At 37.5% G+C, this 15,028-nt stretch overlaps 1 protein-coding gene across 2 annotated transcripts in view; it reads left to right on the top strand.

The window, feature by feature from the left end:
- Positions 1-15,028, top strand: part of CAMK1G (calcium/calmodulin dependent protein kinase IG) — a 120,908-nt gene that overhangs the window by 42,725 nt on the left and 63,155 nt on the right. The window contains exons 1-3 of one of the 2 annotated variants that reach the window (XM_040337522.1): positions 2,378-2,478; positions 9,168-9,226; positions 11,734-11,854. In XM_040337522.1, the coding sequence (XP_040193456.1) occupies positions 9,190-9,226; positions 11,734-11,854 (158 nt within the window). In that variant the 5' untranslated portion in view covers positions 2,378-2,478; positions 9,168-9,189. Of the gene's footprint in view, positions 1-2,377; positions 2,479-9,167; positions 9,227-11,733; positions 11,855-15,028 lie in introns of those variants that run through there. The other variant, XM_040337523.1, reaches the window with a different exon arrangement.

Here is a 15,028-nt window from a genome sequence, read left to right as displayed (position 1 = left end):
CCTATACCTAGGAATCTCTGGATTTCTCCTTTTGTTGTCACCACCAGTGTTTAGCTAAACAGATCTCTGTAGGAAAAACTTTTTTGAATGTTGCTACATTCTTTCGTTTTATAATCTCATTTATTATTTATGTAGCTATTTCTCATTTTCTGTTTTATCTTACTCTATCTTGTGTGTTTCTGTTTTGCCCTAAGCAGCCATCTTTAAGCACTAATTGATTCAGCTGTTATTCAGGTATTTAAGAGTTAACTACACATGTGCTTCTGAGGTTATGATTAAGCAATTTGGTTTGTGAAACATGTTAACCTTGCTGATACAGTCATGTTGTATGGTGGCCAAGTGATGTTATGCGTGTTTTTTTTTTATTAAAGCATTTATACTTCTTAAGTATAAATACTCCAGATTGGAGTGTGGTATTTTTGCACATACGTTTGACAGTCTTTTAGTTCACGGACTGGACCAGCACCAGATCTTCAGTACAGCTATTGTATATCCTGGAGCAGTGTTGCAGCCTCTCTTCGTTTGGTTGTACTGCTCCTGTGGATCACAGGAGTACAGTTTGTTCTGCACTCCTGTGATCCGTTTTCAGCAGACAGTGGGCTGAAACACAGAGCCGGTCCATGACACATCAGAGCCGGGCACATCATGACAATGAAATCGGGATCCGCCCACCTGTCTGGACCAGCACCCGGCGAGCTGCTGAGAGCCTGAGCTGGCCTCTCCCACCCCCTCCACAGCCCAGCGCTCCAGTGGGTGCGGTAAGGGCAGAGAGTTTGTGACTGACAGTCACAAGCTTTCTGTTCAGCAAGCCCTGAGAACCAAGCGATCTGCAACGTTTGTCTGCTCAGTTCTCAGTGTTAGTATGATTCCAAAAATAAGCCAAACCCCATACTTTTCTTTCACGTTTTAATTTTCACATGTTATTCCATACTGTAGTGCATTGCTAGAAATCAACAATAATTATGCATAAGGACTGTTACAAAAGCTGTAAAATTTCACCTTCTGCTATTTGTAGTCCAGATGACAAAAGCAGTCTGTCATTTGACAGCTGCAATGAGTGGTCACTGAGAAATTGTAGACTTGAAAGAGTGTTATTTTTGTTACTTGCTGAAACTAGTGAGGCAGACTGAACACTGTATTTAATATGGAGTCTACTGCCTTAGGCCTCGTACACACGACCATTTTCCTCAGCAAAATCCATCAAGAAAAATGCTGGCAGAGCATTTTTGCAGAGAAAAACGGTCGTGTGTATGTTTTTAATCGAGAAAACTGTTGTGGATCTCGACGAGAAAAAAAGAGAACATGCTCTCTTTTTTCTCGTAGGGAGTCTCAATTTCCTCATCGTGTTTCTCGTCGGGCTGGTTTATGACGAGAAACACGTTCGTGTGTATGCTTAGAAACCTGCGCATGCTTAAAATAAAGTATGAGATGGGAGCGCACCTTCGGTAAAAGTAGCGTTCGTAATGGAGATAGCACATTCGTCACGCTGTAACAGACTGAAAAGCGCAAATCGTCTCTCACCAAACTTTTACTTAACACGCAGTAACATGAGATTAGCAAAAGCAGCCCCAAGGGTGGCGCCAGTGGAATCGAACTTCCCCTTTATAGTGCAGTCGTACGTGTTGTACGTCACCGCGTTTGAGAACGACGAGATTTTGTCTTGACAGTGTGTATGCAAAGAAAGCTTGACAAGATTCTCGTCAAGCCTGACAAGAACCTCGTCGAGGAAAACTAAGTTTATTTTACGATGAGATTCTCGGTCGTGTGTACAAGGCCTCAGAGTAACAGAATAACAAATATTATATGTTTGCATGTCAATTCAAGATTGGTAAAGGAATGTATTATGCAGCAGCTGATATTGTCATTATGTTTATTTGTTCACTTGATACTTTTTAATTGTATTTCACTAGCTCAAATCTCATTGTGCAATTGGGTTTTACCTAATGCATTCATACAAAAGGGAACAAATACCTTGTATTTGTCTGTATTTGTGTGTGTATGGGTATGTGGCACACTTTAATTGCAATGTCTATGTAGTAAAATTCATCAGCAAAAATGGGCTAGAAATTTTATATATTGCTTATGACAACATGAACAACTCATGAATGAATAGAAATATAGTTACTCTTATGCATTCTGACAGCCTTTACATAGCAGAGATTTCAGGAACAGGAAGCATTACTGTCATAGAGGACTGTGGGAACATGTAATTTTGACAATTACAGCTCATACCAGAGACGGTCAAATGTACTGACCTTCTCCTACCCTCACTCTATATCTACAATGGACACCTAAGGAGATTTAAAGTGAGCAGCTTTATGCTTTAAGATCACATGTGCTTGTCTAGTCCCTGCTCCTTCATATAATCTGATCAGACACTCACCACTTTTACACCTCTAGCAAACCTTAGGAAAGATTAGTTCATTATTGTGGTGATAGTCTTGCACACCAGAAGCAGGTTGTGTCTCCGGACTTCAGGTAGGAATTGTCTTATATTACCTTACAGGACAAGCTACATAATGGATCATATTAGTTTGAATATAAGAGATGTGTAAAAATATTACTACCTGGCGGTGGCTGTTATCACTGCCCTTACAAAGCAAAGATTGAAAAATAAATTTAGAATAACTTTAGCACTAATAATGCATATTAGTTCAGAGCACGTCAAAAATATAATTAGTGAGAGGGAGATGACTTAACAAGTAAAATCAAATTCCACTTTTTCATGTTTTATTTAGTAAGGAAAATTATTGTATATCATTAACAGACAATTTGATGTAGATAAAGGAATATTATACTTAGCATGACAAATGAAAATCTATTTAAAAAGTCTTGGTTTTATTATGTGTAAAATAATTTACATGTGTTGTAAAACACATATAGCTAATCTTATTGTTCCACAAGTACTTTAATAGAAAACCCTAAGAGAATATGCATACATCTCCTGTCCTTTTTTGTGCCACAAGATCTACCCTTTCAGTGATGGTTCCTCCTTCGCTAACTAGCGTTGATTTACCAAGAATATAGATTGTTTATTATGAAAGAGTATGCTGACTTTGCTAGGTGAATGATAGTAAACAAAGGGGTTATTTGCTAAAACTGAAGAGCACAAAATCTGGTACCGTTCTGCTTAGAAACCAATCAGCTTCCATGTTTTTTTTTTTTTAAGCGTAATTAAACAACCTGAAGTTAGAACCTGATTGGCTACCATGCACAGCTACACCAAGTTTGCATTCCAGTAAATCAGCCCCACTGTGTTCACCTTAAATGGCCAATTGTGTTTTAGGCTGGGTCCACACTATTGCAAACTGGATGTGGGTTTCACCACATCCAACTCGCATGATAGGAGATTTTGACTAGCTCTCAATGGAGTCGGTTCTCACATGTCCACAGCGGCTGCAGAGCGAATTGCACAGGGGTCCTGTGCATTTTTGGCTTTGTTACAGGTCTAAATTCAGGCAAAAAATCATCATGATTCGTCCCTGAAACGGTGAACAGGGATGCACCAGGACCTGCTGGAAGCTGCATCCGGCATAAGTGTGAACCCAGCCTGAGGGAACAAAGGAAAAAGCTCAGTGAACATTCAATCTGCTATTCGAACAGGTGTTACTCCTTTAGCAAATCAACCCTATTCAGCTAGTGGAACTGAAATCAAGGCAGCAAATGTATGTGACTTTTTCTTTATTTTCCGCTATAATCTGCATCTACTCACTTACTCACCCAGACAATATTGTTTCAGGTTAAGGAATCTTTTGTTCACAATATCTGTTTATTCAGTTTTCCAGTAACAGAATCAAATAACAAAATCAAACAAACATGCCATGTTAATACAAATTATTTTTTTGTTACTATAAAAACAAGACAGCATAGTTGAAAACTTTAAACAGGAAAAGGTACCGTATATACTTGAGTATAAGTATAAGTTTTTCAGCACATTTTCTTGTGCTGAAAATGCCCCCCTCTGCTTATTCTCAAACCTTTTTGCGCCTGATCTTCCGGACTTTGGGGACCCGGTACCGGCCAGCCGTAGGTCTCCTGAACCCCAAACTTGGCACACACGTAGCCCCACTCTTCCTCTACAAGTTTGCAAAGTTTGTTGGCCGGGGAACACCGATTTTTTTAAAGCTGGGCACCCCTTCTATAGACTCCCATGTTAAACGGTAATTTCTCCGATGATTTTGGGGACCCGGTACTGGCCGGTCGTAGGTTCCCTGGACCCGAATCTTGGCACACATGTAGCCCTATTTCTTCTCTACAAGTGTGCAAAGTTTGTTGTCTGGGGGACCTACGGCTGGGGAGCACCGATTTTTCAAAGCCGGGCACCCCTTCCATAGACTCTGATGTTAAATCTCAGTCTAGTCATGGACACAGTGAGGCATGGGCATACTGAGGCATGGGAACAGTTAGGCATAGGCACAGTGAGGCATTGACAAAGTGAGGCATGAACACAGTGAAGCATGCACATGGACACAGTGAGGCACAGTGAGGCATGCAGATGGACACCCTAGGCTTATACTCGAGTCAATATGTTTTTCCATTTTTTGTGGTAAAATTAGGTGCCTCAGCTTATATTCGGGTCAGCTTATACTCGAGTTTATACGGTAATAAAAAAAAAAACTTAAAATAAGTTATGTATTGTGATTTTATCAAACCACAACCCTTGCAACAATTTCAAGATAGAATAATGAATATTAAATACATAGTAAACGTAGAGAGATTAATAATTTGATCACTATTGCAAAATTAGTTAAACTATAATGAGGAACCCAAGTCTATTCAAGCTGAACAAATCTATCAATTTATCATAAAACAAAGGATTCAACCATACAGCTTTAGGTAACTATTACTAATATAGTTAAAAACTATAAACTATTTATCTTCTGAAAATAGATGTGTAGCAAATTTCTTTAGGCTGAGATCTGTTTTAAGAGTTCTTCACAACTACTGATTACACAGATTGTTCTAAACACATGTTTACAATAATGCTTGCTTATGACTGCAATCTGCAAATGAATTAGTTGTCATTTACACAGCATTTACAACCAGTACTGCAGCGATTGTACAGGTTGATAAAGTACATAATTGGTAAGTGTACAAACAACCTATATATATTAAAATAGCTTTTACGGTATGCAGTCCTGACACCGTTTACTGTAGTTGCAGGTGTTTCTCTTTTGGAACTATTGCTATGATGATTTATTCTGTTGATGTAAAGAATTGTAAACTACGTTGTAGAATACAAATGAGGATCACCGGTTCTCTTTATTTTATTTGAGTTATGGTTGGGGAAATGTTGACCAGGTTTTTATAATAATGTGGTAAAAGTGAACAAATTAATTGTATGTGTCATTGCGTTTGATAAAATAGGGGATCAATGGACCATCCCTTCATCAGGGGTATAAAGTAAACATCCAAAGAAGGTATAACATTTTAGCATTTAGAATTTTAACATTTAGTATTCTTTGAATGTGCATTTTATAACCCTCATGAAGGGGGCTGTTTGGAATCCCCCCCTCCCAAAAAAAATGCATTGGCCTATTTATTGAATGCAATTATATTTTCTATCATGTGGATATACAGTAGCTATGACAATGAACCATTTCACCAAACACCAACATAGTTGTATATATAATTTCCAGACAGGGAAAAATATAAATTGCTCATGTGCCACTGGGCGGAGGGGATGCCTCAATAGTCTATACATTAGTCTATACAATAATAGTCTATACAATAATAAGCAAACAAAATCCAAACACAAATAATATTCTTAGTGTGAATTATTGTACTGCTGTGTTTTATATATAATTTGGCACTTTTAATGCACCACTATGCAGTGTTTTGCTTGATAATTTTGCCCTAAGAAATAGATTTACAAATGCATTCTGTCATAATGATTGACTTGCTATTAGGAAAATGCAGCTTTCTGCAAAATAAATGAGACTAGACATGTGCACAGAAATCTTTTTTGTTTTTTTTTGTTCTGTTTCGTATCGTTCCGTAGGTTCGTTCCCGTTCGTTTTTCGTAAGACGCCCGTTTTCCTGTTCGTTCCCGTTCATTTTTCGTACGACGCGATTTTTTCGCATTCCGATCGTTTCGTATTTTGGTTACCGTTTTATTTTCGTACATGCGGGATGGTTCGTTATTCTGTTTAATTCATGTTTGTTACTTGTTAGACAATAATTTTCGTGAATTTTCATCATTTTGTACTTTCGTAAATATATCGCGGGATTCGCAGCACTTTTAACACGCGGCTCATCCATATTAACTATTGTTAAGCCCCATACACTTGGTCAGACTTTTTTAACAACAAACATAAAAACGATCGTTTTACCGAACGTTCGTTCGTTTGTAAACTCCATCAGAAAACCATTTTTGGGTTCCAGGTTCAAAAGTCTGGCCAACTGATCTCTCCCTTCAGACGAAAATCCACAGAAAAGTTTATTTGGCTTTACTGTACTACTCAGCACAAAAGAGAAGCTGCTTCACTAACTAACTACACTCACTGCCCATTCAAAAAAACGAAAATTACATCTTATAACAAAAGATTTGCATTCTGTATTTTGAAACCAAATTACGAACAGAAAGAAGGAATACAGAATACAAATCTTTTGTTATAAGATGTCATATGAACATACAAACAGAAAAAGGATTCAAACAAAATACAGAATGAAAATCTTTTGTTAGATGTCATATGAACATACAACTGAAAATCAAAATACGAACATAACAAAGATTCAAACAAAATAAAGAATGCAAGTTTTTTGTTATAGATGTCATATTCGTTCTTTTGCCGTTTTCGTTTTGTCGTATTTTCGTTGGATCGTTCGTTCGTATTTGCGGTTGTTCGTTATGCGACTCATTCGTAATCCCGTCGTTTTCGTATTTTGGTGCTTACATTTTTTCGTATGTACACATTATTCTGCGGGTACGAAAATGAACATTTTCGTACGAAAATAACATTTGTACGAACGGCAATGCACATATCTAAATGAGACTTGTGCTGTAATTTCACATGTTTATGCCTAACTGTAAATAAGTTTACCACTAAAGATTATCCAACACTGCATGTTCATAAAGTAAGGGGGCTTTTTAGGTTTAAATAAAAACTGTGTGTCATTGTGGACAAACATTTAACTCCCTGATGTACCAGAAGATGTACCAAAAACACTGCAATATTTTGATGCATTTATACTATCATCCCATATATTACACAACTTTGGACATTTATGTTATGATAGACAGTCTAGTTCTTCCTGTTTATGATAAGTAAAACTAAAAAGGGAATTACATATGGTCTGATTTACTGAAGGAGTTGATTATCTTCACAAAAAAATTGTGTGAATATTCACTTTAATTATCTCATCATGGGCAGATGAAATAAGTACAGACATGATTATATAATTGAAATACATTTTTACACAATTTATTGTGTAACAATTCTCAACTCCTTTAACCTGCCTGGCGGTCTTCCCGAGTCTGACACGGGGTTAGATTTTCCTGCTGCGAGCGGAAACCCCGTGTCAGACTCGGGCTTGCCTCGCTAGATCCACAGGCACAAGTTACTTACCTTGTCCCTGGATCCAGCGATGCCACCGCGCTGTGTGAGCGAGTGGGACCTCGCTCGATTCACACAGTGCCTCCGTGTGACGCCGATCTCCGTTCCCTGCGACGTTACGACGCACGGGGACGGAGAACGGCGCCAAATTCAAAAAAGTAAACAAACACCTTACATACAGTATACTGTAATCTTATAGATTACAGTACTGTATGTAAAAAAAACACACCCCCCCTGTCCCTAGTGGTCTGTCCTGTGTCATGCATGTCATTTTATATAATAAAAACGTTTCTTTCTCCCTGCAAACTGTAGATTGTCCATAGCAACCAAAAGTGTCCCTTTATGTCAAAAATAGTTTTAGATCAGCTAAAAAACAGCGATAATAAATTATAATCACTTGCAGAATTGTGCGATAGCGATTTGTGGGGAAATTCGTCATAAAAAAAAAAAAATAATGACAGCAACAATTCTGCAACTGAGCAAATTTCAGTGATTTTGATTTGATTACATTATTGAATAATTTTTATTATAATTATATTATTATTTGTTATAATTATTTATAATTATTTATTATATTATAATTTATAATTTTGTTTTTAAAAAAATGTCATACCCGGGATGCCTATTAGAAGCTTGTTTGGTCAGATTTAAGTGAGTTATTTCTAAAAATTACAGACCTACAATATAAAACGCCAAATTTCCTTGCAAATAATGGTACCGCTTTTAGCATGTTTTTTCTGACAGAATCATACCGCCAGGGAGGTTAATAAGTTAGTCTCATGATGTTTGGTCCCAAATTCTGATTGCACAATAGGTAGATATACTTATGGCACATTCAGAGATGAAGACAGTGTGATCATGTATCCCCACTGAAGTTAAAAGGACACATTTTACAGAACTGTTATTTATAATTATATGCCACCACCACAAAGCTACAAATGTTACATGGTAAGCATAGTCCAACTGCACAGAAACATACTAACTCATGGCAAATGCCTTGTATAGTAAAATAGCAATGACTGCAGAGAAAAGGAGCTTGGGTACACAATGAAACTAGTCTGAATGTGAAATGAACGTCTCAACGCCTTTATTAAAAAAAAACTCACTATGTTGACCACAGCCAGATAAGTGTTAACATATACAGGGCTTGACTTAGTAAAATTGTTATTTAGTCGATGTTCTCTTAGCAAAGTGAATAAGGAGAAAGTATGTTAAAAAAAACTACCAAAACATGCAAAGGTAATAAAAATCAGGATTTTTGCTTCTGCATGATGGTTGAATGAAGTGAAATCTGAAAGTTATTAGTTAACATATTCGGGGTCAATCCAAAAATGTTAAGTTAACATACACAGGGCTTGATTTACCATGTAGCTACTTACTAAGATGTTCAATTGAATAACAAAATATATGCAAGGCATACAAAAAAAACTATCATAAACAGTTACTGTGTCATGCGAACAGTCTCTCCTTCTTTAGTAAATGAACCAAAATGGTAAATGAGGCCAAGAACTACTAGTTCTTACTGCATCTTTATTGGGTTGTTTTGGGGAATGAAACTACTAAATGAATGATATAATTTTATATATAAAAAAAATATTTTATGTATTTTAGGTTGGCTCATATTGCAGCTAATATGCCAAGTGCCAAGCTGGCTGCATTTTCCCCAGTTGGTAAGTTAATTTTCTTTTAAAATAGCTAATAATTCTGTTACATTTTAATTTAGATGCTATAAACTATGTAGATTAAGTACTTAGGGCCAGATTCACAAAAGAGATACGACGGCGTATCTCCGAGATACGATTGTCATATCTATGCGGCTGATTCATAGAATCAGTTACGCATAGATAGCCCTAAGATCCGACAGGTGTAATTGACTTACACCATCGGATCTTAGGCTGCAATTCTAGGCCGGCCGCTAGGTGACGATTCCATTGCGGTCGGCGTAGAATATGCAAATGACTAGTTACGCCGATTCACAAACGTTCGCTTTGCCCGTCGCTCTAAATTTATGTCGTTTCCGTAGAGATACGCGGCGTAAAACTAAGGGTGCCCTCTAGGTGGCCTAGCCAAGTATGGCCGTCGTTCCCGCGTCGAAATTTTAAATTTCACGTCGTTTGCGTAAGTCATCCGTGAATGGCGCTGGATGCCATTTACATTAACCAATGACGTCCTTGCGACGTCATTTAGCGCAATGCACGTCGGGTAATTTTACGGACGGAGCATGCGCAGTACGTTCGGCACAGGAACACGCCTAATTTAAATGGTGCCCGCCCCATTTGAATTAGGCGGGCTTGCGCCTAAAGGATTTACGTTACACCGCCGCAAGTTTACAGGTAAGTGCTTTGTGAATCAGGCACTTACGCTGTAAACTTGCGGCGGTGTAACGTAAATGGGATACGTTACGCCGCCGCAGCGTAACGTATTTGTATGTGAATCTGGCCCTTAATATGGAAGGAATTAAATTCTAAAGCCATGGCCCCTTTTGAGAAATACATGGAAGTCATCATTTGCACAGTGGCTTCTTTGACACTGGTTTTTAATTATGTCAGCTATTGCATGCACTATATCTACCAAACTATCGTTTTTTAAATTCAAAAGGTTATACAAGATTCTAACCTGACAGAACCAACCTTTATATAGATAGATTAAAATATTGCTTTAGTAGATATTTTTTTCATTCTATCACTGTTAGCCATATTTTTGATTGTTATTTACATTTTATTGCAATGTGTTGAACAATACTGTGTATGATTTATAGTCCAATATTTCATTCCATGTTCAAAAGACTGTTTGTGATTGCTTGTACTTTATTCCACCTTTTGATATGAAAGCAGTTCTTCGTGATGAGAAAAAAAAGTCAGCTGCTAAAAATACTGTAGCTGTTGACTTTTAATAAAAGGATACCTTTCCAGGACTCCAGCACCATCCTCAATCGGGTCTCTAGCACTGGCATCTTTGGTGTAGGAACCGGCTGTTACTCCTTGCGGCTTTGCAGCCAGCCTCCCACAGAGCAGCCAGCCTCCCGCTAGGACCTGTGATGTGTCCCAAAAGTCTGCTGGCTGGGATTGAGAGGGGCGAACTGCCTCTCAGGTCAGCTAGGTGATCCAAGTGGAAGTGGAAGTGGGTACCTGTCAAACCCAGGTACCCGCTCTCAAAAAAAACAATAATGTGTCAAAAGTAGGGAAGGACGCAAAAAAGCAGAACTTCCCCTTTTGAGTTAGGTTCCACTTTAAAATGCAGTCCTCAAGCTGCAGTCACTTGACTTTGCCCAGGCTTAGAAGATGTTATCTTTCTGCTGCATGCAGGAGGAATCTAATAAATTAACCTCTTTTAAAGACACCAAATGTTCTTCCATAGCTGTCCTGTCCTGTATGTATACTTAATCATACCAGGTACCCCTTTTTGGACCTTTTTTAGACACTTCATTATTATTTTTTTTGGTCTCCTACCCCAATAATTAAGCAGCAACGGTGAGAGGCAGCAGCAAGGGGTTAACCTATGTCAGATATTGCAGACACAGCCGCAGGCAAAAGGATTTGCGTGTCAGTGTAATCTAAGCCAGCATCTTAGTGCAGGAAGTAGATGCTTCCTTTTTTTTCTTCCTTAAGGTCCATATGAGATAGTTGTAGACGAGGCTTTCAAGAAGTTTGGAGGTAAATGGGAGCAAGTAGATGGGTCTTAAGTTGTTTAAACTAGTGGGGTCCAGTGAGGGCTATTTAATAAGGGGGTAACCAGTGCATGTTTTAGGTGGGTGGGGAAGGTGCCAGTAGAGAAGTAGAGATTGAAGATCAGGCAAGCATAAGAATCTCCAGATTACAGGCATTATGGGAGGAAAAAATGAAACCCTCAGCAGGTAAACTGGGTTTTCTCGTGTGTATCTTATCAAAACATGATTCAAAAGTCAAAAGTAATACCTAATACACAAGCAACCTTACAAAAAATAGGCTTTATATGACTTAACTTTGATAGACCCTTAACAGCTTTTTCATGTTTGCCACATTAAACGTATTAGTTTATTGTAAGTAAATATATATTTATATTTGTATGGTGGTTATTATTACTGTATACTTGTACTTTTATTTTTATGTTGTGAAAAATAACATAGGGTTCAACTGTACTATTTTGCTTGTGTGTTTTTAATCTTGGTTAATGCCTAATTTTTATCTTTCATTCATAGAATTCACTGTGTCCACTATAGATAAAATGGGACACAAGGAGGAGGAGGAAGATGGTTGTATTTGGAAGAAGCAAACAAATAACATACGTGACACTTTTGTGTTCATGGAGGTGCTAGGATCGTAAGTGTATTAAGTTACTGCTATATTTCCTTTATCATGAATATATGAGTGGCGTGCACTGTAGACACAGCTTCCAACTGTCTCTTTTCAGAAACAAATCCCTTCTTACCTCTTTGGTCTTTCTGCTTTGATATATAATGTTAAGGTTTATTTAAAAGTTAACCATTTAACTACCAAAAGTGTTATACTACACTAAACCTTTCATCTAGCCTCTGTACACATTTTGCTATGTGTATTATAGTATGCATACACAGATAGGCCTGCTGTGGCCAGTGCCATGGAAACGATTCTTTATAGTGTTGCCTCTGAACATGTTTTCACTATCTTTATCGACCTACAGCATGATGTTTGGGCTTTTAGACTTGCTGCTTTAAAAGCCTGTTAGTTACAGAGCTCAGTATCTCAAGCTGAAATTTACACACACTAGCGAATGAGTCAATGTAGTGAATCCATCTCATTAACTCCCCCTCACAGAACCCCTCCATATAACTCAGTCCCAGTTATCAACTGGTTATGGATATGTCAAATATCTGCATGGTACAATTCCATGATAAGGTAACATCACAGATTACTGTTGATGGTAAGCTGTACTGCCTTTGTAAGAGCAAAATAATATTTTAGTTCCAAGTCCACTCAATTGCCTGATCATTTTTTTCCAAGGGCAGAAAAGCATATTTGCAATAAGATTTTTTTTTTTCATAATTGTAAATGTTATAGTATGCCGCATTCATCCATGGAGATGGCGATGGGATCACAAAGGAGATTTATTCCATAAACTCTCAACAGCGATACTACGATCTAAATCCTCTAACATAATGATGGTGATTCCTTGTATATTTCCACTATTCATCAAGTATTCATAGATCAGTGCAATGTTTAAATACGGCTCTGCAGCTATGAACATGACTGAAATGATTTCATAATAATATATAAATACAATATATATATATATATATATATATATATATATATATATATATATATATATATACCAGTAAATATAAAAAAAATTAAGGCTACAATTTCCGAAAGCAATGTCCTTTAATTCCAAAGTGAGCACTTTGGAATTAAAGGACATTGCAATTGGAGATTGTATCCTCGGTTTTGTGGTATTGATTCAAGGGGGATGAACAGGAGCCCACCATTGATACAGTCTCTGTCGTTCAGTTGGAGACACAGAAGGTGACATATATATATATATATATATATATATATATATATATATATATATATATATTTATACACACTCACCCGCCACTATATTAGGTACAGCTGTTCAATTGCTTGGTAGCACAAATCACTAATCAGCCAATAACATGGCAGCAACTCAATGCATTTAGGCATCTGTATGTGGTGAAGACGACTTGTTGAAGTTCAAACTGAGCATCAGAATTGGGAAGAAAGGGAATTTAAGTGACTTTGAATGTGGCATGGTTGTTGGTGCCAGACGGACTTGTCTGAGTGTTCCACAAACTGCTGATCTACTGGGATTTTGACACACAACCATCTCTAGGGTTTACAGGAAATGGTTTGAAAAAGAAAAAATGTCTAGTGAGCTGCAGTTGTGTGGATCAAAGTTCCTTGTTGATGTCAGAGGTCAGAGATGAATGGGCAGAGTGGTTTGAGATGATAGAAAGCTAACAGTAACTCAAAAAAACACTCATTACAAACAAGGTATGCAGAATACCATCTCTGAATGCACAACACATCAAACCTTGAAGCAGATGGGCTACATCAGCAGAAGACCACACTGGATGCGTCTCCTGTCAGCTAAAAACAGGAAACTGTGGCTACAATTTGCATGGCTCGCTAAAATTGGACAACAGAAGATTGGAAAACCATTGTCTGGTCTCATGAGTCTTGATTTCAGCTGTGACATTCAGATGGTAGGGTCAGAATTCAGCATAAACAACATGAAAGAATGGATCCATCCTGCCTTGTCGCAACAGTTCAGATTGGTGGTGGTGTAATGGTGTGGGGGATATTTTCTTTGGTACACTTTGGGCCCCTTAGTACCAATTGAGCATTGTTTAAATGCCACAGCCTACCTGAGTATTGTTGCTGACCATGTCCATCCCTTTATGACTACAGTGTACCTATCATCTGATGGCTCCTTCCAGCAGGATAATCACCATGTCACAAAGCTCAAATAATCTCAAACTGGTTTTCTTAAACATGGCAATGAGCTCACTGTACTCCAATGGCCTCCACAGTCACCAGATCTCAATCCAACAGAGCACCTTTGGGATGTAGTAGGAGAGTTGCATCATGGATGTGAAGCCGACAAATCTACAGCAACTGCGTGATGATATCATGTCAATATGGACCAAAAGCTCTAAGGAATGTTTCCAACACCTTGTTGAATCAATGCCATGAAGAATTAAGGCAGTTCTAAAGGCAAAATGGGGTCCAACCCAATACTAGCAAGGTGCACCTAATAAATTGGCTGGTGAGTATATATATATATATATATATATATATATATATATATATATATATATATATATATATATATATATATATATAATTTTAGATTTTATGCTATTTAAGTTTCTTGATTGGGACTGATTTTATCAAGAGTTTACACTGTCATATGAGAAAATTATATGCTTAGTATGTATGAATATGAATGGTCATTAGTTGTTATGTGAGACATTAAAGTGAACCTGTGCTTTGTTCAATCAAGGTAATGCAACAGAATCGCTTTAATGGAAGCTCTTTCTGCTGCGTATTCTTACCTTGCCTTCACTCATCTGCTATTCTATTCATTCATGTAAATGTCAAGTGGCAGCATTGACAGTACTGGATATCTAAGCACCCAGTCATCAATAGTGCATTCACACGAAAAGAAAGGGAATGAATCACATGCTGATGGTAGGTCATTTGGTTCATCAGCTAAAGTGATTTGCAAGGGATTAAAGATGATGTAGGTATAAGCAGTTGGATGTTAACATGAACCTTTTGCTTTGCCTTTAATGGGCATAGCATAGGGGATTTCCATTTTAAAAATTCACCTTTGCTTTATCCATTTTCACTACTGAAGACATTTTATTTTTATACATTTTTTTGCACACACAGTAAAATGTACACTTTTGGCCTAAAGATTATGTATTAAAAAAAAAGTGGCGGCTTAAATTTTTTGATGTAAATAGACAGACAGAATTAAAATATAAA

Source organism: Rana temporaria, chromosome 2 (genome assembly GCF_905171775.1).
Source record: "Rana temporaria chromosome 2, aRanTem1.1, whole genome shotgun sequence".
NCBI classification, from domain to species: Eukaryota; Metazoa; Chordata; class Amphibia; order Anura; family Ranidae; genus Rana; species Rana temporaria.
This window is presented reverse-complemented; position numbering and strand designations above follow the sequence as displayed.